Here is a 24,420-nt window from a genome sequence, read left to right as displayed (position 1 = left end):
TAACCGTTTATTTTCTCCTTTCTGTGATTATATTTGTTTTAAAAAATCCTTCCCATCAATGAAACCCATTTTGCAATAATAATATGGAGTGGATTCCCTTTTGAAATCAGAAGTCTTACATACTCGAGGAGCAGAATGAAAAGCTTCAGCTTCCTTGACTTCCTGCTGGATTCCTGAGCCCCCTTTGGGGCATTATCAGAGAATATTAAGATGTTAGCCCTTGTATCATTCTTTACCTCTTTGGTATATGTTTCACCATAAAAATCTTTAGAGATTGTAAATTTTTTTTAATGACAGGACCTACTTGTTAACACATTGCTGTGTATCTCACGCTTCCCTATATAGCACTATGTATATACACTTTGTGAACAGAGTAATGTGGCCAAGTCATCAAAAGTGGTACCAGAAACAAAGTAAACAGAAGGCAGAATCTTAGCCAGGGAAGATTTGTAGATTATAAGGGCTGAATAGATAAATATAGTAATCTTTTTTGCTGAAAATTTATGAAAAATAAAAAAAACCAAAAACTAAAAACAGTATATGTATTCCATTCTGAAAATAGGGAACCTAGTCATCCTTGAATCCCAAACTTCTAGGAATATCTTCCAGATGTTATTCAGTTTGGACCTAATTTTTAAAAAAGGTACAAAGATTCGTTACCTATGTCCCATAAATAAAAGAGTTCCTTGGCAGTATACAAAGGAAGAAAGTTTGTTCAAGGGGGTTTCCCAAAATATTGCACTTTGGCAAAAAGAGACTGGGTCAGTGTTAGGAAGTTCATGCTTGCCCTTTGGAAATCCATTCTCCAATTTAGGAACAGGCAATGTAAGACAGAAGGATGGATTTGTGGTCATGGAGTTTTTTAGTTTTTTGGTGTTTTTTTATTATTGGTTTGTTTAATTCTGTTATAAGGATTAAATAAAACAGGCAAGACAGATTCTGCTAGGTGCCCATCTCCTCACTTCAGAAACCCAATTTTATTTGACACAGCAGCATCATTTCTTAGCCATGCAGCTTGGGATGGTCTCTGTGATGTAACTGAAGCTTTTCTGAAGTCTTTATTTAATGGGACCCCTTTCTCTCTTGCTTCCTCCTATCTGGAAATACCCAGTATGCACCATTAAAGAAATGTTAAGTAACACTGATTTCAAAAAAGAATATCATCTCTTTCCAGTAACCAAAATATCATAACATATCTATTAGTTTTAACATCATAGTGACCTCACTATTACAAGTTTTTCTTGCACACAACTCCTATCAAGACTTTGATCAGGACAACTGATTTTCTGGAGGATACGATAGGCATGCAGTAGGTACAGTCTGAGATGACCTTAGGGAGAATGTGGAACAAAAATTTTAAGTTCAGTAGTTATTAATTTGATTGTGTGCATTCCCATTCTTGTCTCAGGTCTTATGTGAAGTTAGGTCATTACTCCGGAAAGAATGGCTCCTGTGACTTAGAATGGCAATCTGTCAGAAATGGTGGAATGCTGAAAGAGAAATGTCCTTTCTGGTCCCTGGAATCACTACATAGTGAGGAGGAATGGAAGAGAAGAGGAGGGAGATGAAATGTAAATGTAGAATAGGAAAAGAGACAAAGCTACATCCTGAAAGAGCTGCAGAAATTTATCAACAAACAGTGCCAGAAATCTAAATTACATTCCTTACACATTTTTTTTTCATTCAAAATATGTGCTTCCCTGCACAAATATGTACTGGAACCTACTCTGGAATAGGCATCATGAGAGAAACTTGGGATGCAATGCTGAGCCTGGGCAGACAAGAGAACCTGGTATCTGGTATCAGCCTAGAGCTTCGGGCCAGGAGAGAATCGCATTAACAAATACAAAATTGGAACAGAGACAAGAGCCAAAAAAAGAGAAGCCATGAGAGCCATGACGGATGGGTTTGAGCTAAGCATGCTCGTCAAGAAAGACTTTTTTGAGCAAGAGGAATGAAAATACAAAGCAACTTTGTCACCCAAGTTGAGATCTGGGTGAATGGAAGAGAGCATTCTAGAGAAAGGATAAGAATGCCTATGACTGAAGAGAACTTAAATTCAAAAGGCTTAAAAATAGGTTAATGAGATTAGAGTGTAGAGATAAAGGAGGAACATAGTTATAGAGAAGCACAATGTGTGATTGGCAAGATGGATCGAGTCATTTTTTTCCTAAAAAATAATGGATTTGGTAGTACTGATTAAAATTGGAGGAGGGTGGGGGGATGGGTTAGCCTGGTGATGGGTATTGAGGAGGGCACATTCTGCATGGAGCACTGGGTGTTATGAACAAACAATCATGGAACAGTACACCAAAACAAATTATGTAATATATGGTGATTAACATAACAATAAAAAATTTTAAAAAAATTGGATGGATTGCTAAAACTTTGAATCTTTTTGTTTTATGCTTTTGCTCTCATGGCTTGGCTACAATAATTAAAGCAATATACACCAGTGTTTCTTATTTAAAACTATACTATAAGACTGAAAATAATTTATATATTATACATTTAGTCATGAAGTAAAACTAATTATTTTCTGATGTCTATGGGTTGCTCATTACTCTTCTCCTTTCTTCTCTTCTATTCATCTTATCCCTAATCATAATAACTTTATTTCTATGACTATCATAGTGTTTTATAAATGCAACATATTTGACATGTTCTTAATTCTATCCATTAGAGAATCCAACTAAGGTCTAATTTGTCCTGCCTTATGACTTGGAAATGGTGAAGATTCTTCTTTTTCTTCACTGCCATGTCTTATGTCGTAGCCAGAATCTAGCTTTCTTGCCAACTTACTGCTTCAGTTTTGTTATTTGTCATCTGGTTTCTCTTCTGTTTCTCTTCTGTATATTAGAAGCCCCTTTTCCCTGATTTACCACTTATCTGAAAGTCACAGATTAGCTCTAACCCAGATTAGCGAACTTCTCATTTAAACACAATTTTGATTCCCCTATCCATAGGTTTGATTACTTAAAATTCTATCACTTTGGGAAAAGAATAGAATATGGCTTTCTTGGTCACTGGTATTGTTTGGGGGAGGTTGAGATGAATTTTAGCAAACTTGTAAGAATATGTCTCTGTTCTTTTTCCACAGAACACCTGAGAGCAGAAAAAATGATTTCCTTTATAGCTGTCATCACAGGGTTATGGCAACACCAAAAATTACATATTTATTATTCCTTTAACTGAAATCTTGACCAAATTAATATGTTTTTTGCAGTCTAAAAAATGAATCTGTTAACTATAAAACTGCATGAGTAAAATTTGACATTAGTTTTGTGTGTGTGTGTGTGAGATTTACACTTTTGGAACATCCTACAAATGTAGAGTCAAATTACTTGTTCTGAGTTGGGATTATCAATATTTATTGTTGAAAATTCCATTTTAATTTGGAAAAGTCAGTACTTTACCTGACACTTTTCAAGACAATTATGACCATTTTATGGGTTTTTATTTGTTTTGCTTTGCTTTTGCTAGTGTGATAATTATTTTTTTTATTATATTTCATAGTTGGTTATTGCCACTGTTTGGAGAGCTACCAAGTTTTGTGAATGGGGTCTTTGAAAACATTAAATTTTATAATTGGTTATTGCTATTATATAGAAAAGTACACATTATTGTGTGTATTGATTTTATACCTAAGCACTTACTGAATTCTTTTCACAGATCACAGTTCTTTTATATTTTCAAATGATTACTTTTTATGTTTAAAAAGGAGGATACATTATATCTTATTTTCTAATATTTAACCCTTATATTTATTGTTCTTGTTACATTAGCTAAGAAATTTGGTACACTGAGACATGTTAGGAGTGATGTCAGTTATCCTTGTGCTTTATTTAAGGTAATTCTTAATATAATGAAAGAGATTCTCTCCACTTTTTCTTTACTTCTTTTAGATGTTGAATAGTACAAATACTGAATGTAATTAAAAGTTCACATTGTAGGGGTACCTGGGTGGCTCAGTCAGTTGAGTGTCCAACTCTTGATTTCGGCTCAGGTCATGATTCAGGGTCATGGGATTGAGCCCCGAATAGGGCTCCAAGCTCGGTGGGAATCTTCTTGAGATTCTCTCCCTTTCCCTCTCTCTCTGCCCCTCCCCCTGCTCATTCACACACATGCACACACTCTTTCTGTCTCAAATAAGTAAATCCTAAGTTCCTATTGTGTTTTTTCCTTAATTTCATAATGTGTTAAATTACAGCTTTTTGTATGTTGAAACTAAACTAGAAATCTTAGTATAAACTCTTCTTTTTCATAATGTATTGTGGTGAGAGAATTGTATACATATTATCACAACTTTGGGTTAACACAATGTGTTCACATTATTATTACTGTATAAATGTCACTTATTTCTAATAGCTTGTTTCCCTTATAGAGGATCCTTTTTCCTTCTGACATTTCCTGGCAACTTAAGACATTGTCATTTCACTAGATTAAGTGCTCACATGATCTCCTTTAGGCTGTGGGTAAACATCTTTATGGCCAGTTCTTTAATGCAGGTGGGGAATGAAGGATCTGCCACCCTGTTGTTGACTCCTTAGAATATGGTGCATGAATACTTACCTTTAACACTGGGCCAGGATCTTTTTCTCCTTGAATTTGTTCACTCTCAGCTGGAATCAACCCAGAATTGTCTTCTGCAGAGCCCTACCTTGTACATGTTTTGGTCTGTGGTTTTTGTTTCCAGTCTAATCCCATCTCTTTCTCTTTCTCAGAAATTCTCCCAAATTTCTAGTCAGATCATAGCATTACCCATTATTTCCCAGTATTTCATATGCATATTTGTGTGTGCATGTGTGAGCTTCCAAGTGCGTTTAATACCACCATCACCACCAGTACACGTTTCTTAGGGATTTAAAATGAGGAAGACGTGTCCTCAGGCTACCACCCTGATCAAGCTTCTCAATGATTTATTATAAGAAACCCTTACAAAAATAGTTTTGTTCTTCTGATGTATTCTTAAATTATAATCCATTAGATAGTCTACTTCATAAAATTAAAAAGTGATTTCTTCCTTAAAGGTGCACTTAGAATTTATAACACTTTCTTTGAGGGGGGGGTCCCCAAAGAGTCCACCATTACAATTCTTATTAGTTATAATGAGTAAGTGTAATTATAAGTAATTACTTGTAATGAATAATAAATGACTCTCATTACTTATAATCCCATCATTGAAAGGTCATCCTGTCTTGGCTGTTATCTTTCTTATATTATCTTCAAATTTGTGGTGATTACTCTCTAGTTGATTCATTTAGTTTATTCTTAATGAACTTAGAAATGATTCTCTTGGGTTGCATGAAAGAAATGAGCTATTTTTAGATGTAGATGGCTCCAGAGTAAATAGAGGGAGATATGCTTGTCTGTTTTACAACTGGAAGCAAGAAATGGAATAGTTACTATATGTAATGTAACAAAAACTGTTTTATGTTTATTCAGAGTTCTAAAAGATCAAGTTTTATGGTTTCAAAAAAAGGAATAACTTTTTTATTACTTTCTCTACCTACCCCTCAGTGAAGTAAGACATTGTATTTTACATGCCATATGATGTATTCAGTTTTTGAGTGGCACTTGAGAAGAGATGAACAGTTTAATATCAAGATGAGTGTTAAGTCAAATTCAGTTTAAATTTTTTATTTTGCTTATATTAATATATTTTGTCAATTTTGGGGTACTGGAGAAAACCTTTACGTATTTGTCCCTCATTGTCAAGCTATTTTATAAAATGATAAGAGTTATATGTAAAGCAGTTAAAACCCCACAAATTCAGTATCCCTTTTAAATTCTGAATCCATGGATTTCTGTAGAGTTTAATATGGCACAGTGACTTCTTCCCCTACCTCTCAAGCACCATACATCTTGGTATACAGTGCATATTTTAGAGTTCATTATCACCATTACATGGTATTTATTGGGTGGCCTAGTGAGCTGGGTGAGCTTCTGCTGTGAGCTATAAAAATATTATTTTTGAAAAATATCTTTGGCTTCTTGTGATTGTTAGGCAAGTGGATATTGCTGGACAGAGCTCTGAGTTACTGGGGCTTTTGAATGGTGTTTTTTGACAAACAAGATATGTCTTCATGAATTTAAACATAGTTTGCCTTTGGACTTACCTAAAATTTGAGTCCCTTGTGGCTTATCTATATTCACTATCCCTTTTTTCTAGCTTAATTTGATCTTTTGCTATTTTATACTCTCTGGGAATTAGCAATGTATCAGACTGCAGGACATGACAACTATTTCTTTTGTCTTGAAGGGGAGAAGAATAAGTATTAAGAATCCTACTGTCATTTCTTAAGGTGTTTAAATGTCAAGCATATTAAAATATAGCATGTATCAGTTATATTTACATTCTTCTTATAACTTTTTTTTTGGATTCATAAGCCTGTTGTAAGTAAACTAATGTTATGAGATATTGCACTCTGTTGTATTCTCTTAAAATCTTATGGCTAAAAAAAAAAAAAAAAAAATCTTATGGCTAAAATGCTCCTGGTTGAAAACAAAGAATGTTTTAGTGTTCAGTTAAATCTATTTTGTTTCCCTCTCAAAACATTCACTTTTTTCCTTCAATTCACCACATAATTAGTTGAAGGCAAAAAGTTAACATGCATAGAGAGATGTACAAGAAATGGTTGCCTCAGAATGAAAATGATTATTATAAATTAGGCTGTTACTATAGTATTTATTATCAAGAATATGAAAAACAAGCCCAAAGGCTTCTTCCGTAATAATTAGACAAAATTCCCCTACCCTTTTTTTCCTAAACTTCACAAGATTTATTTTAAAGAATGAGTGATGTGTAGAAGAATGTCATTGTAAGCTACAATTTTCATAGAGAAGCTGTGTGAGTGTATGTTTTTGTTTTTGTTCCGCAATGCTGAGAGCTTACTTCCAAGTAAAGTGCTCAAATCTAAAACAAAACAAATCTGAACAGGCTACATTTCCTCATGAGAGCTTTTCTTTCATTTTTTAAGTCAGGAAATATTTCAGTCTATGAGAAGACTATATTTTTATAGGAATTTGTATATAATTAGAACTTTCTATCTTTGAATTTGACATTTACTTTTAAATGACTTTTAATACATTCCTATAAAGATTATCAATCATTTTTGCTTTCATGATTTAGTGCTCACTATTCAGTAGTGTCTCTCACCCCTTTCGTTGGACATGTGTATAATCCAGACAGACATTTTCTTTCTTGTAATTATTACTCCTCTTTGCTGGTATTTTAATTATTTATAGCCGCAAGCATTTATTTGTCTTTTAAAAGCCTTCCAATCCCAATCAGAATGAATAAACAATTAAAAGGAAGAAAGGTTTTGTAGCTCTTCTTTTCCTTTTGATTGTGTGTGTTCTATATAACACTTAAATTGTTCTTTATGAAATTAGTATATCCAGGAAACTGGAGAATTATGCTTTAGGCTGAGTGAATGGAAAACATGTTAGTGTTTGCTTTGTAAGGTTTCCAGGGTGTCACAGGAGATTTCTAATGTGCTGCTTATTTGTTCTCTCTAGATCTTTTTCAGTTTATTAAAATGCTGGAACCATAATTAAAATGTTGTTTAGCCTTTCCTATGTTCTACACCTCACTGAAAACATGTCGGCAGAGAAAGCAAATATTCGTCATGGCTCAATATAAAACAGATCCCGCCAGGGATCATGCCAAACCCAACCAACCATGACAGTCAAATCAGTGTATGTTTTGTTTTAATTTTTTTATTTTTGCCTTTGCTTTAGCAACATGACTCTGGTATTTGCTATTCCCTCTGCCTTATCATATTATGGCATGACAGTTCCTGAAATTGACAAGGCTTCCTGCCTATCTTTGCAGTGTATACTGTGACACTATAAACTGTAAGAGAAAATGACATTTTGACTCCGTAAATATTTGCTTTATGTCCCCTACATCTGTTTTACAGAACTCCTTTTTTTATTCCTCCATCAGTACTCACTGAAAAGTGCTTGCTTCTACCTTTTGTCTGGATGTTACAAATTCCAGAGTCAGAGTCCCAATTTGCAAGTTAGGGTTTTTATTATTAAGCAAAGAGATGTAATTCTCTCATCAGTTTGTAGTCACATCATAAAACATGAATTACCCTAGTGATTTTATTTTCTTTTTTGCAGTTGTGGAAGCAGGATATGCATACCATGGAGGTGTGAATGTGTGTTAGACCACATACCCAACTTACTGCTGTTGAGTCATTTAAAAATCTCAAGAGGGATTATATTTTTTAATTTGGTATTAAATTAGGCCCTCCAAAAATAATGGCTCTAAACTTGAAATAGTCATTTAGGAGCAAGCTTTCTTGGATACTAATGTCCCTAATGTTAAACGCTTAGACTCTATAGATTCTGATTCTGGTTTCAAATCTGGGTTTCTCAGTTATTATCTGTGTGATGGTAGACATGTTATCCCACCTTTGTTGGTGTAAGTTTTCTAAATAAGTTTGTTCAATACGTCTTTGTTCATCCCTGGAATACACACAAGTGTAACTTCAGAAATGCCAACCCATACCTCTGGGAATAACAAATTTACTAATTAGAGTACAATAGTCATATAGAGTTCTTTGTCTTAATGTATAGAACGAAATACTATTTTTCAAAATTACTTAGGTTAATTGTTTTCTTTGCCATCCTCTTCAGGTTGGTTATTATAACATGTTGGAGTTCATTTGATCTTGTTAATAATCCACTTTGGATGTCTCCCCTCTGACTTGGTTGATTCTAATTATTTATTTATTTTTTTGAGTATGTGAAACATCAGTATGGTTCTGAATGTCACAACTGTGCCAAAATTCTATTCAGTTTGGAGTGTTATCTTACAGTCTTCTGCTTAACATTTCTTGAGGTGGTTAAATCCTTATTGTGTGTAATAACTCTGGATGCGGTAAGTTCTCTCCGGTTTGTCTGTTGTAGATTTGGCTAGTTTATAGGGGACCTAATTCAGTGCCACCCTCGCCTGTCAATATAGCAAAATCCACTTTCTTTTAGTTAATTTCTGTTATTTAATGGTGGAAGGAGGAATTTTGTGTCCTTTAACTTTTCATTCTATTTCAGGAACCTGGGTTTTTCCCTTTTGCTTCTTTCCCCTTCACCACTCAGTTGACAGAGATGTGTTTATGTGTTTTTCACCACCAGGAGAAGACTGTCACTTGAAATCAAGCATAATTTTAAGTCCCTTAAAATTGGTCATGCTGGTCAGATGTGTACTCTTTCTTGCTATTTTCACACTTAAGGCAGGCTTACTCTTTTTGGTGATAGTTTTAGATCAGCTTTACACTCATCAGTAGCTCCACTCTTCCTTTTTTCTAAGTTTTTCCAGACTGCCTTTCATCACAAGGCTAATGACAAGGCACAGAAGTATGAGAAATTGCTCATTTAAATTTGGTGATTTTCTCTTTTAACCTAAAATTATTTTGAAGTTCAGAATTCTGTCTTCAAATTACACTGAGATTGTTGTGATTGTATATGGGTGTGTGTTTCTGTGTATATAGTTTTATTTGATGTTCTCGTTTTTCAGTTTTGTTTTTCTTGCTTATCAGTGTCTCTCTCTCTCTCTCTCTCTCTCTCTCTCTCTCTTTTTTTTAGAAAATATTGTGAGAGCTGCCTTTGGTTTTAGTTGCCTGGAAGCCCTGTTTCTTACTCTATTTTCTCTCAACTGATAAGTTTCACATCCTATTGTTAGATATTTGTAGGCCTTCTGAAATTTACTTTGCATATGTAGGTGAAAATCTAAACTTAGTATTTTAATTGCTCCCCAACAATTTCATTGATCTTAGAACATTTTGATCACTCACCTTCCAGTTTTTATGCTCCTGTTCTTCATCAGTATTATTTATATTGTCTATGAATGTTACTTTTATTGATTTTCTGGAGACACCGCTTTCAGATTTATTTACTTATTTTGAAGCTCTCATTTTCCAAAGCTATCTGCCCTATGAGACCTTACTTTTGAAATTACTTTTCTTCCACTTGAGATACGTCCTTTACTGTCAGAGATTTTAAGGAATAAACTTATGTTTTGTTTAACGGAGGGAGTTCATATTTTATCTTCATTCTTGATACATAGTGTTTTGTGGTGGGAAGTAAAAGTATTCTAGGTGAACAGTGTTTGTTTGTGTGTTGGAGGGAGTCATTGTTTGCTTTTTGTCTTTAGCACTTTGCAGATACTTCATTGTGTTCTTACTTCCCCTGTTGCTGTGAGGAAGACTGTGGTAAGTCTAACTGTTCGTCCTCTGTTGGTCTGCTCTGTCTAGCTGCTTTAAGAGTGTCTTTTTATATTTAGGTTTCACACTTCACTTGTCTACTTGTTGAATTTCCTTTTCATGAACCTTGGAATTTACTGGGTTTCCTTTATGAATGAGCTCGTATATTCCATAACTTCTGGCAATTTTTTAGCAATAATTCATATTTTTCCCCATTGTCTCTATTCTCCCTTTCTGGAGTTCTGATTAAATATATATTGGACATTCTTAACATTTCTGCCAAATTCCATAACCTCCTTTTACATTTCCTATTTTTTGTCATTTCTGATATGAATTCTGAGTCATTTCTTCAACTCTGCCTTCAGTTTCAGTAATAGTCTTTTCAGTTACGTCTAATCTGTTTTCTGACCCATGCTTTGAGATTTTTTTGTTTGTTTAAATTCAGTAATATTTTTTACTTTTAAAAGTTCTATTTCTTATGTTTCAAGTCTACTTATTTGAGAATGAAATTTTGCTGGTTCATTTTGTGTTTCTATCTTTATTTATTTGGGTTTTTTTACATAGTTTTAAAAATATTTTGTGCTTGAAAATTTTAATGCTGGTTTTATTTTCATAATAGGTCTTTTGTTTCCTTCATAATTTGTTATTATGAATATGTTTTTCTGTTCGTCTGACTTAACTGACTACATAGTCCATAAAGATTGAGAAATAGGTGTCTGTTCACATCTTAATATATAGCTTACTGTCTGGTATTAGATAAATTCCTTAAATAGTTGTTGAAAGGAGTCCCTATTCTCGTTTCATCATTGGATAAGCTTTTTTTTTTTCCTCGTTTCATCATTGGAGAAGTTAAGTTTTTTTTTTTTAAGATTTTATTTATTTATTTGACAGAGAAAGACACAGAGAGAGAAAGGGAACACAAGCAGGGGGAGTGGGAGAGGGAGAAGAAGGCTTCCTTCTGAGCAGGGAGTCTGATGTGGGGCTTGATCCCAGGACCCTGGGATCATGACCTGAGCCGAAGGTAGCTGCTTAAAGACTGAGCCACCCAGGCACCCCAGAAGTTAAGTTTTTAAATATACTTTTTTTTTTTTTAGAGAAAGTCTCCACTGATTGGTGGTTTTTAGAGCTCTTGCATATCACAAATGTCTTTTTTTACTTGTTATTATTCTAACAGAATTCTAAGGTAACAGTCTTTTCCTTAAATGCCATTTTCTTGTGGTACTTAGCATTTCACAAAAGACCTTTCTTGCCTTTTGAAAATAATCTGTATTGTCTGCTGAAGGCTATTGAATTTTTATATTTAAATTTTAAGGTAACATGTGACTAAGGCTTCTTTGGGGATTGTCACTAATTTTGCCAGGCACTAAATGATACCTCTGTCTGCAATTTCTGACGTTAAATTCAATTAAGGGAATTTTTTTTCTGTATCATTATGACTTCTGCAATATCTATTGTGTTTTCTCCCCAGATTTCCTTTATATAATTAAATTTTTAAATTAAGTCCTTGACTTTTCACAAACTATTTTCAGTCCTTTATTCTTCTGAGTTCTAAACATTTTCAAATTTGACTTCCACTAATTGAATTCAGCTTTATATAGAAAAAGTAGGCTGTCTACCACCTCCAATGAGATTTCTAGTTCAAAAATACATTTATTTAATACCTACATGAAATCTCTTGTGACGTAAAATTATTCCTACTTTGTTCCCACTCTTAAGACTGAAGCATCTTCTTGAATCTTACTGTTGTCTTCACTTAGTAGTGTCATTTTAGAAAGAGATTTAATTCTGGTGATTCCAGAAAGTTCTTTCCACCTAGATATTATTTTGCATATATGATTTTTTTCTTTCTTCCCACTGGGAAGAAGTGTTATAGGCAAACTTCTACCATCTGTGACCTTCTCCATGAGAACTTCTGTGATGCTAGGAGGGAGCTTTGCCAGGCTAGTTTTTTTGGTAGTTAATACTGATAAAAATTAGCCCCAGTCTGGTCAGGATAGAACTCTCTTTATAAGTTGTGATTTAAAGCTTCCATCTTGGAAGGAGATAGACTTTTTAATGTAATGACAAACTATGAAACTTGGATATTAAGATTTTGGATACTAACTAATCACCCATTTAACCAATATTTGAGTCTAATGGTCATTAACTAGGTGTCTTTTTTTTTTAACTGCTCAAAACTATTCCAACCAATAATTCTCTCTCTCTCCCCCTCTCTCATTCTTCTCTCTCTGTCACACACCACACACACACACACACACACACACACACACACACACACACTGCTACCAAGAAAAATATTTGCATTAATCCATTTAAGTTTCTCCTTGTATTAAGTTTGTAATTAAAATTTTGAATATAAATTTTATGGGAAAAACTTAGTCTTTCTGTTCTAGAAGGATTATCAGGATTTTTTTACTAATAGTTTTTCTACCTGGACCATCCACTCAAGAACAAACTCTTCTGGATAATCTTTCTGTCTCTCCTATCATTTCTCATGCATTATGGAAACAGTACCCATTCTCCACCAACACCTAGTATGTGTTGCTTCTCTGCTTATGCAGCCATCCTGTCTCAGAATGTTTGCCTCATTATCTGACTTTAACCCCTTGACTTGGGTAAATTAGTGTAAATTTGTCAGTGTCCTTTACACCTAACTCCCAGACCAGGTACTCTTTCATAGGAGGGGGAATCATGTAGCACAAAATTCTAGCTTTTGACAACTTTCCAGTTTCCAGCTACAGATACAGGTCTTTTCTTATTTTTATTTTCTTTATTTTATTTTTAGGAGGTTATTTCCATAAGGATGCATCCTTTATCTAAATACTTTGATATTTCAAAGACATCTTAATAGTCATATATAAACCCAGATCTTTATAGAATTCATTAGCAAATTACCTCAGTTAGTATATATTTATTGAGTACCTACTGTGAATATAGTACTTTATTTGAAGTTATAATTTAGTTTGGGAGAGTTGCCTTTTACTTCTGCAATTTAGCTAAGAGAATAAGACCTATACATATGTAAACCTAATAAAAATATTAGTAAGAGATCGTGAGACAAATTATGATAATGTAAACCATTGATGTTCAGTAAAACAGATACTAGTCATCACAGCCAGGTTTTTGAAAATTGATGTGAAGTGTAAAAACAATTATTAGGAAAGCATTTTACTAAAGAAGGAATAACTGATTGTACCAGTATGGCTACAGAAGTGGATTCTGTAAAGAAGTAAGAACCATGGTTAGAAGGGTTAATTAGGTTGGTTGTGGACAGTCTTAAATGCTTAAGTGAGGAATATGCTGAAAGTAATGTGAGTTTGATCTAATGAAAATGGTGTCCTAGTGAGATGAGAGCAGTAACCAAAGGCCAAGAAAAGTAGCCAGTTAGGACATCCTAAAGGAATCGAGCTACAGAATGATGTGGATATAGACTTGGAGCAGTTGGAGTGTGACTGGCAAGGGATGTCACAATAGAAAGCTAGCAGGACTTGGTAACTGCTGGGAGAATTGTGTAGGATCAAAACATTTTGCTAATTAAAAGGGACATTGTGTATGAGACCACTTTTTCAACCTTATTAAATTGTAGAATTGATAGTATGAATGATATTATAAGAAAATAAAGTATGACAGTGTGACAAATCCCAGATCTAGAAATAATTGACACAATAATGAGCTGCTTGTTTCTCATGGTAGACATCTGCTTTTTGGCTATCCATGTTTTACCCGCCCCGCCCCGTTCTCTGGCACTGAACGCTGCATGGTTTGGGTCTTTCCTATCTTTATTCTCTGTGTCTGTTCAGCTATGCCCCAGAGTTTTGACCAATTATTTTTTTCTTTATTTGTTTTTAGGTTTGTATTTATTTATTAGAGAGAGAGCATGTGCGGTGTGGGAGGGGCAGAGGGGGAGAAGCAGACTCCCTGCTGAGCAGGGAACCCCACATGCGGCTTATCCCAGAATCCTGAGATCTTCACCTGAGCCAAAACCAAGAGTTGGACTCTTAACCGACTGCGCCACCCAAGCGCCCCTGACCAATTACTTTTTCTTAGCTTTTCCAACAGATACCTATTGAGCACCTACAATATGGCAAGGCATGGAGAATAGAGGAGACAAAAACTGCTGTGTGAGGATCATGTTAATAAGTAAATCCAGGTGCATTTTCATAGTATTGTATTACCGAGGTTTTTAGGAGACAGTTGTTTAACTCAAATGAGCAAGAGGCAAATGCTTTTCATTTGGAGAGGACTGTTTTGTTTTTCTCAAACTCTGTGAGTAAGATTTTTCCTGAAGTTTTGGAAATTCATGCATACCAAACATTCATTTTCATCTCCACGAGGGGGCAGTGTTTTACTATTAGATTTTTCCTTCTGTGTGAGAAAAATGTATACAATTTTTTTGATTTGATATTATCTTACAAATGTAACAAAAGTGTTAAAAGATTTCAAAGCCTAATTTAGCATTTTTATATATTACGTATACTATATTTTTGTATAATGTACATGCTTTCTATAAATATAAATACATGCAGATATAAATGTATGTATGGATATCAATTGTGCACTTTTATTTGGAAGTTTTTGACATTTTCTGGCGTTTTGATAATTTTTTCATGAGTTCACCAAGACAAGGATAGATGGCAGAAGGATATTAATATCAAAATATGAGCAACCTGAATTTCAGGAGAGTTTTGTAACTCATGGAAATTGAATTAGGCTTTAGGTATGGAATTTGCTGAGACAATGTAATGTTTACCTTTCAAAAAGGACTGTTTAATCTTCTGAGACATCTAAAGCCTAAACATGTATATACATATATTTTAACTTTATAGTTTTCCTTTTAACAGAGGACATTGTGTTCTTTAGGAATGATGCGTGTGGAGGATGAATATCTCTAAAAGTTTCCTTTCAGGTTGTCTATAAAGATTTGGACAACAATGATGTCATAGCTTTTCCTGCTATTCTTTGAGAGCGTATTCCACAAAATGCACATAAATTTGATTCTAACAGCATCCTGTAAATTTGTTTATGCCTCTTTAATTCAAATACTGAGAGCTGTGTAGAACAGTGATAGAAATAAATGTTTTAAAATAAACCTTTAAAAAAGTTCTTCAAGTTTATGTACACTGGGAATAGCTTTGCCCTAAGTTGTCCTTGAGAAAATGGAAGGGAACATTTAGTGAGTAAGGAATTTTGAAGACATAGACATTATAGAAAATTGACCACTTGTACACTACTTGTGAGATGTAATTTCTCTGAAACTGCAGGTTTGTTGTCCAAATAGTGGTAGGTGATGGGAAGGGGGGAAAGAAGAGCCACTATAAATTATGGAAGTGTTCCTGTCATTCCCAATCTTCTGTGAAAACAATGACATCTCCTACTTGCCCTGATTTTCCAAATTTTGCCAATAGCTTAGAAGTCCTATGAGAATTTCTGCATCAAAACTCTACTACGCTATTGAAGATGATAGATAAATACCACTGTAGGGAATATAGGGAAACCTTCCTATCAACCAGAAAACAAACAAACCACACACAAAAACACTGAAGTCCAGGATTCCGTTGATAAGACTTAATTGCTCTAGAGTAAATTTAGAATTACCTTATGTGTTTAAGAGAGAATATTAATTAGAACTTTTGTGCATCTTTCATCTAAACATAGTATATTTCATCTTACTCTTGAAATGACAAAGATAAAGAAATAGCTAAATTTGGCATTTCTAGATAAAACCCATGCGGATTCTCATCCTAAATAATTCAGTTTGAAGGTATAGAAAATTTAAAGGGGCTATTATATACTTATGTTTCATCTAATGTTCTTCCTAATATTTAAAAAATCTGACTGTTGAGAAACTCTCCAGGATCTCATTGAGCAATTGTTAATGTACTGAATAAAATTAAGTACAAATTTTCTGTTGTTTCCTTTAGCTTGACTTCCACTGTATTTTTCTTAACCTCTTAAGTCAGCAGAAAGCTAAGGCCTTGTGAATTATTAATATAATTCTTTCTTGGATCTTTTATTGAAGACTAAAATATTCAAAAAAAATGTGAAGATTTTGAAGATTTTTTATGGAGATAAATGTGTCCTGGAAATTTGGACACTGTTCTGTATTATTGATTTTATGTGATAACAGATGAAATTTAGTTCCCAGGATTTCAAGTCTTGGAACTAAATTTTAAAACAATTTATTTTTCTTATTAGAAGAATAAGCTGTGTTCATTATGATAATTTTGAGAATATAACACAGAGAAGAAATAAGAATAGCCATAAGTCCATCATCCAAAAATAACTCTTGGTGGGACCCTCAGTGGCTCAGTCAGTTGAGTGTCTGCCTTTGGCTCAGGTCATGATCCCAGGGTCCTGCTCAGCAGGGAGCCTGCTTCTCCCTCTCCCTTTGCTGCTCCTCCTGCTTGAGCTCCCTCTCTAATAAATACACAAAATCTTAAAAAAAAAAAAAACTTTTGTTAACATTTTAATATTTTCCCTCCTAGTATTTTAAGAAATCAGACCCGCTGTATTCTTTACTTCCTTTCTGACTGGCTTCTATTTTTTTAATACATTTGTAACCAAGAAAAAGAGTGAATGCTGCATTTTTGAGCCAGAAGTTATGTTTTTATTATTTTATGACAGGATAGAGTTAGCAATTTTTAAGATTTTTCTGAAAAATTGACATTGCTGTGAAGTGAGCAGGATAATATAAAACAAGGAATTATGATGATGAAAATCATATAGATTTAAGAGAAAATGCACACTAACTCATCTTGCCTCACTAAACATTCTCCCGTTTTTCTTTAAGTTCAAGAAAAGTATTCCTTTGATTTCTGTGTGTGATTATGTACAAATTGGTGTGTCATGTTTAAAGTTTATGCTCTTTATGGCTGGTGAGTAGAAATTCAGGTAAACCTGAAGCCTGGAAATTAATTGCTAGAGTTACAGACAGATAACGAATAGGTGACAAATTTTAGTAGATTTATTTTTTCATTTTTTTGTGGGAATTTGGGTGCTCACTTTCCCTGCAATATCTTTGTGAGGTCTAGCCTATCACATTGCTATGCCACAATGAAATCAGCCATGATTTCTTGTTCCCTCAAATTTCTTTTTCATTCTGGACTTTGCAGTTTTTGCCTCTCTTTTTCTCACCCTTCAGTTCCACCTCCTTGAGGGGCCTTTCCAGCATTACCTGGTCTTACCACGCTCTGAATTCCCTCATCCCTTTATGCCCAGCTCTAGCTGTATTACCTTCAGCCTAGTTCTTTGCATATTTATGCACATGACGTTGGGTTTTCCTTGAAATGGGGTTGACTTTTTTTATGCTTGTTGGTTTCCTGTGGTAAACATTCCCTAGGTGACATGGGTACTGAGAGAACCCATGTGTGATTTTCTAAAAAAAAATGTCCCAAACAGGTGTTCTGATGGTGGCGGTGGAATGTAGCAGTAGGTAAGGAAGCAGTGGGGAAATGGGATAGTAATACAGTCATAAGTATTAAGATGGTTATAGTAATAATTAACCATTTCTTTCTCAGTGCTTCAGTTTGGATATATATGTATGTATTTTAACCTGTCCTCGGGATCAATAATACTGTTTTCTGCTCTGCCCATCTCATGTTAAACCAATCCGTTATTAATTTCAAGGATGGTATTTTACAGGTGTAAAATATTCTTTATTATAGATTCCCATGCTATGTTGAAAATGTCCATTTTTCATCAGTTTCCATCTCTTCTATCCTTTTTAACATATTAATCATAGTTATTTTGAAATCCTTGCATGCTAATTCCAACATATGGATTATGTCTGAAAACTATCCTATATACGGATGATTTTCTCTCCTTAAGTTTTTTTTTTTTTTTTTCCCCTCCTACTTTCTTCTTCTTTACTCATCAGGTAAGATTTTATTATATGCCGTACTTGAGTTATGAAACCTTTTGAAGGCTCTAGCTTGTTTTAGGTTCCTCCAAAGAATACTAAAATTTGTTCTGGCAAGCACTTATATTATTGGGAGATAAACCAGATCTTCTGAAGGCTGTTTAAACTTCGTTAGGGCAGGTTCAATTCCATTTTGTCTTTATTCCCAGGCTATAGGCATGGCCTTTTACAGCTCTCAACCAAAGGCCATGGGTATTCACCAAGATCTCTTCATTCTAGCTGAACTCATATCTAATCTCCTTGTTCTCAGTACAGTGTGGCCTCTGAATCTTTGCTCAGCTCCCCAGCTTTCCAGCAGTTATTCTCTGCTAAGCCCCACTGAGTCTTCCCGCAGAAGCTCAGTTTAGAAGTTGACCAAGAAATGAAGGGATTCTTAGCAGATTTTTAGGACTTTTCTGCAACTCCCCACTGCCAGGGACTTCGCCTGCTCAAATCCACGCCACCTTAACCACTCTAAATTGTAATCTGTGTCTTTTCTCCCTGGGTGTACTGTCATTCTCTTCTTGGGCTCTATTTCTCTTCTTTATAGTTTGGAAAAATTCTCTCAACGAGACAGCTGGGGTGAATGTTACCTAAAAGGATTTTCTTTCAAGGATTGTAGACATGCATAGGTTACTGTCCCAAGAGCTGCAACAGTATTTTTACATATAGTAGATAATCAGATTTAATGGTTATGTGTGATGAGAGAGTGATATCAGCTACTATGTCATGGGCGAAGTTAGTGCACACCATAAAAATAATTCTAACAGCTATTATCAATGGACATTTACCAGGTATCTGTGGTTTATGTGTCTTGTCTGATTCAGTCCCCACAGAAAAGTGGTGAGGCAGCTAATATTATTATATTTTTAGAAGAAAAAATGGAGAACTGTGAAGTTTACATAATTTGCTCAAGATCACTTGAAAATTGTCAAAGCCTGTATTTGAATACCAGCAGTCTCATTCTAGAGTCGGTGCCCTTATCAGTTGCACAATTTATGAAAAGAATAGTGTATTTTATTTAAGGAATATATACATGGGCTGGCACACACAAATAAATTAACTTTGTAACTCAAGTTTTGTAATTCTGGCACAGAAACATTGTTAAAATCAAGAGAAATGTTTTGAAATTGAACACATACTTTTTTGAGAACGAATACACTTTGTATTATTCAGGATAGCAGAGAGTTACTCTATGCCCTGTACCCAGTCTCCCTTATTTTTAACAACTAAAGTCCTATAGTTTATTCATATTTCCTTAGTTTTAACTAATGTATTTTTTTTAATTTCAGGATGTTATGTTACTTTTAGTTGGTCATGTCTCCTTAGGTTCCTTTTGTCTGTGACGTTTTCTCAGACTCGTTTTTGACGAACGTCACAATTTTGAAGAGGACTGGTCAGATATATTGTAGGATCCCCTTCTACTGGAATATGTATAATGTTTTCCTCATGATTAGACTGGGGTTATGGGTTTTGGGGAGGGTGACCACAACAGTCAATGCCATTTCGTTACATTGTATCCAGAATGTGTACTGTGAGCATGATTTTTCAGCATTCATGTTGACCTTGCTTACTTAATTTTAACATTAAATATTTTTATTATATAATATTTGGAATACACAAAATACACACACACACACTTGTGTGTGATAATAAAATCATCAGCTGTAAGCCCCTCCTTGTTCCCCCCACCTCCTCAATTAAAAACAGTGGTTTGCATATCTACTGCAGCAAGAAATGCTTTTTTAAAGATCTGTTTGAATTTACTTTTTTTAAAAATTGCATTAGCAATGCTTTTATAGAGATAATTTTGAGATGACTTTGAAGTCCATACATTGTTTGAACACCTGCTCTTTGTACATAGTAGAATTTTCTGGGTATAGGTGGGTCTCACCATCTTGTTTAATCACTTTTTTGAATTTCTATATTTTTCAGGGATAAAATGAGCTCAGGCAGAAAGGGAAAATAGTGAGTTAACATTGGTTCTTCTCACTGAATTACGCTCATTCCAAATGATGCCTGTTGAAATTGCATAAATAAATTAACTTTTAAAAGAACATTCTTAAATTCATTAGTTAAAGGTATGTAAGTTATGGAGCTATCAAATGGGAATAGATTTATTCTAAGACTTAGAAATGTGATTTTCTAGCCCTTGTTTCTTAAACAGATTTTTTCCCCTTCTTCATGTGTTGCTCTCCTGCTTTCATTATAAGTATAAACTGGTTTCGAAGAGGCTATACAGATAGTCTTTTTCTGTTTATTTTTAAAGGGGAAACTGTAATTTTCATCATCTGTTGTATGTCTCAATTTAATAAATGAGACTTGGGTGTAGACGTGTATTATAAACCCTGCAATATTGTAATTAATTAATCATTAAGAGTGACAAATACATATCTAGAGTTAATTTGTATTTTGTTCCGTTTTGGAATATTTATTTATGAATGATGTGGCATGAATGATACCTACTCCTCATATAAGCGAATCACGTTTTAAGTCCAGGCATATTTGGCTTTAGAATGGTTCATATGTGATTTAGGTCTTGTTATATTCAGGAAGCCAGTACAGCCTTTGAAATTCAGTACTGAAATGTCACTAAAACTCACTTGCAAGATACAGAGTAGCCACGATTTAACCCTTGTGGGTTTTCCCCAGCTCCACCCCTTAGAACACAATCAGGGAAATTGATGGGAAAGTGTAGATGAAGCAGAGATGATCTCTCGCCACCATCCTCATAGATGAAGAGCCTAGGGCCTCTGGGCTGATGGAGATGTGGTAGTGGAAAGGTTTTGATAATACTCTTTGTACCATTGCCAGGTTTCCTGCCAAATATGCAAATAGGAGTAAACAAAGTAACCAAAAAGTGGTCAATGTTAAGAAATGAGTTAAACTGAAAGGGTGATGAAACCTCTATCATAGCCTTCTTTGCTTTGAATTCATTATAATTTATGGAGTGCTACCATGTGGTAGGCATTGAACTAAGTGTTCCATATTCAAAGACAAAATGGAAAAATTCTTTACCTCAAGAAACTCATCATCTGGGGGAATAGATGGTCAACTAAAAAGACTTAGAATTCAGTGTGCTGGAGGAATTAATAGCTGTGGAAACAGAGATTCGCCTCACCCAACTGGGCTGGGGGATAGGGATCCGGGTAGATTGCAACCACTGATAACTGGGTGGAACCACAAAGAGTAACTAGGGTCAGCTAATCCAGGAAGGGAGTGAGATAGCTTTCCTGGCAAAGGGATTAGCTGAGGCAAAGGAATGGAAGTTCAGAAAAATAGCTTGTTTGGGCAATCTTACGCAGTTCTGTGTGGCTTGGGGAATTGAGTGATTCTAAGGGAATGGCAGAAAGGATGGAAGGATATAAAGGCAAAGGGTTCTGATTGGACCCTGAAGTTCAAAGGTAGCCCTGGAAGGATTTTAGGCAGGGTAGTAATGTGATCAGATCTATATGTTAAAATAAGTATTTTGATTGCTGTGTGGGAAACAGGGTAGAAGAGGACAAGACTTCAGAGAGACTGTTTAAGAGATTGTTCCAGTAATTTAGGATGGAGATGTTTTGCTGGCAGCGGCAGTTTGAATGGAGTAAGTGGATTCAAGAAACGTTACGAAGGTAGAAGCAGTAGGTTCTAGTGATACACCGAACACTAGGAGAAGGTGTTAAGGATGTTGCCAGCATTTAGAAGTTGGTTACCAGGTCCCTCTTCCTGAACCTAGCACAATTCACAACACAGAGACCCTAAAGATACTAGCTCTGTTGTGACTTTCTCTTCCCCTTCATCCCCCTCAGGAAGACTAAACAGTTGGAGTAAACATATATTCATAGGCAATATGATTTCACAGGCAAAAACCACATTTTAGCAACTTGTGAGAAACTCATTTCACTAATGTGCCTGATCCTTATTTCACAAACAACAAGCCATTTTTATTTTTCCTCCCAGACCAGTATTCACAGTTTATAACAAAGTCTTTTGTTGGCGAACACTCAGAAACAAAATGAAGGAAAGGCTTGCATCATCGATGAAATATTCACACTTGAGTGAAGAGCCAAAGTTGGTCAGATATTGGATTAAGGGAAAATCTTTTTGTTTCATACTGCTAGGATTTGAAATTGTGTCAGTGTTTTCTTGGTATCTTCAGCAGACACATTTTGTATATAATGAAAAGTGCTTGCAAAAGCTTTTCTCCTTTATTTGAGAGACGACATGCATACCAGTAGCTATGATCTGAGTTCCAGAGGGTGCCAAGTCCAGAGAACAGGGGACCTTGAAAAGTGGCTCCCTGAACTCATAAAAACAGGAGGATGGTGGTGGACAGGGGCTGAGTGGTGGAGGAAATGAGAGATGTTGATCAAAGCGTACAAACTTCAGTTGTAAGGTGAATAGTTCTGGGATTTTAATGTATAGCATGGTGATTATAGTTAACAATATCGTATACTTGGCAGTTGCTAAGAGAGTAGATCTTGAATGCTCTCACTACCCCCTCAATGGTAACTGTATGAGGTAATGGATTAACCTTTTTGTAATCATTTCATAATACATAGGTATATCAAATCATCACATTGTACAGCCTACACTCACACAATGTTACATGTCAAATATATCTCTGTAAAGCTGATGCGAAAAAAACTAAAATATGAAGAAATATTAAAAGATAAAAGTAACAAATTTAATGTGACATATTTTCTTTTTAAAATAATTATTGTTTTGTCCTTTTTTTTTTTTTTTTCAGGATGAGCAGAAGCTACAGGCAAGTTTAAGGCAAGGAGTCACAATTATTGCCACCTTAATCAAAGAAAGAAATTCTGGACTTGTTGGTCAGCTACTGGTAGCATGAAGAACACAGAGAAAATTATGTACTGGGTTTTTAGAAACATTTACCTAGGTCTCTGCTGTGCTTCCCTCCCTATTGTATGTGGTAGAATGTTTAATTTGTAGGATGTGACGTTTGGGTTATAGAAATGAATCAATGTTTATGTCTGTGAAAAAAATACTCTTGTGCATGTCAAATATAAATTAATCAGAAAATATGCAAATGGAAAGTAATAACCTTCATGTAATCTTCTGCAAAGGCATGAAAAATCAAATAGAAATCATGATGAATGAGCTAATCCTCCTAGGAATGAGAATTTAGAGAACTTCAACTGTGATCTTATCTCTGTGTTTAATTAGTAAATCACACTATCATGAAACGAGTAAAAAAAAGATTGAGAATAATTTTTAATTCCAAAATTGTCCTCTTACCAACTGATATTTTGATTTGTTTTCTAATTTTCCACACCTCAAAAAATAAAAGAGACAACAGGGAACTCTGGTTCTAATATTTTCACTGTTGGCCTCACATTACTCTAGATCCATAAAGGAGATGTAATTCTCTCCTGCTTTTCTGTTTTAAAATTCTATGTTTTCTTTGGTTTATGAAAAATAATTCTGACTTATATTAAAAGGTCTCTGATTTTTCTGAATGCCTTTAAAAGAAGACCAGAAATCTTCATAAAAGTGAAATTATTTTGGTCAGTCCCAAGTTAGTCTTTTCTGAAAGGTAGGGAGTCATAAATTATTTTTTGATACAGACACTGCTGTCTTTTTTTTTATTTTAATTTTTTATTTAAGTAGGCTCCATGCCCAGCATGGAGCCCAATGCAGGACTTGAACTCACGACCCTGAGATCAAAACCCGAGCTAGATCAAGAATAAGACTCTTCAAAGAATGAGCCACCCAGGTGCCCTGATATTGCTGTCTTTTAAAATCATGTTCTTACTCTTTCAAATTTCCACTGGTATATACATCTTAAAAGTGTGAATGATTTTCACTTACATTAAATTTTGCAAAAAATGTATATACAATCATTAGAGATAACTTTTATTCTACTTTTACATTTATAAAAACACATTAGATCAGATTCCAAGGCTTAGGTTACTTGTGGAAACTATAAAAGTTGCATGAGATGTTATCAGTTAAAGATAAACTGTGAGAATTTCTATAAAATTTCTTAACATGTTGGATGATTTTCCCTGTTTTTATCTAGGACCTATATTAGTAGGATAGTTTATATTTTACATTTAAGTAATAGTAGAATATAATGGAGTAATTACTTCAATTCATACTCCTAAATGAAGTGTGTTATTTCAGTGTAGCTTAGATCTAAATTCCTGGGCTTACCACTTTTTTTTTTCTCTAGGGATGATAAAAAACATAAATGATTTAATTCAAAATCGTGATGGTGAAAGTTATGTGGGCAATATATAGATTTGTGGCTAGAACATCTGTGTCATTGTTAAGGTGGTGGGTTGACTGTGTTATGAAAAGGTC

The 24,420-nt window shown here is 34.5% G+C and overlaps 1 protein-coding gene across 1 annotated transcript in view; it reads left to right on the top strand.

The window, feature by feature from the left end:
* CRPPA (CDP-L-ribitol pyrophosphorylase A) overlaps positions 1–23,314 on the top strand; it is a 292,423-nt gene extending 269,109 nt beyond the window's left edge. Inside the window, exon 11 of the mRNA XM_028117376.2 lies at positions 22,841–23,314. Coding sequence (XP_027973177.2) covers positions 22,841–22,945 — 105 coding nt within the window. The 3' untranslated portion in view covers positions 22,946–23,314. The remainder of the gene's footprint in view (positions 1–22,840) is intronic.
* Positions 23,315–24,420: the final 1,106 nt, after the last annotated feature.

The sequence above is a fragment of the Eumetopias jubatus genome, unplaced genomic scaffold (assembly GCF_037043125.1).
Source record: "Eumetopias jubatus isolate StellerSeaLion01/CBP00866 unplaced genomic scaffold, mEumJub1_p1.0 scaffold_14, whole genome shotgun sequence".
In the NCBI taxonomy this organism is placed as follows: Eukaryota; Metazoa; Chordata; class Mammalia; order Carnivora; family Otariidae; genus Eumetopias; species Eumetopias jubatus.
The sequence above is the reverse complement of the archived record's forward strand: the minus strand, read 5'-3'. Positions and strand labels throughout refer to the sequence as shown.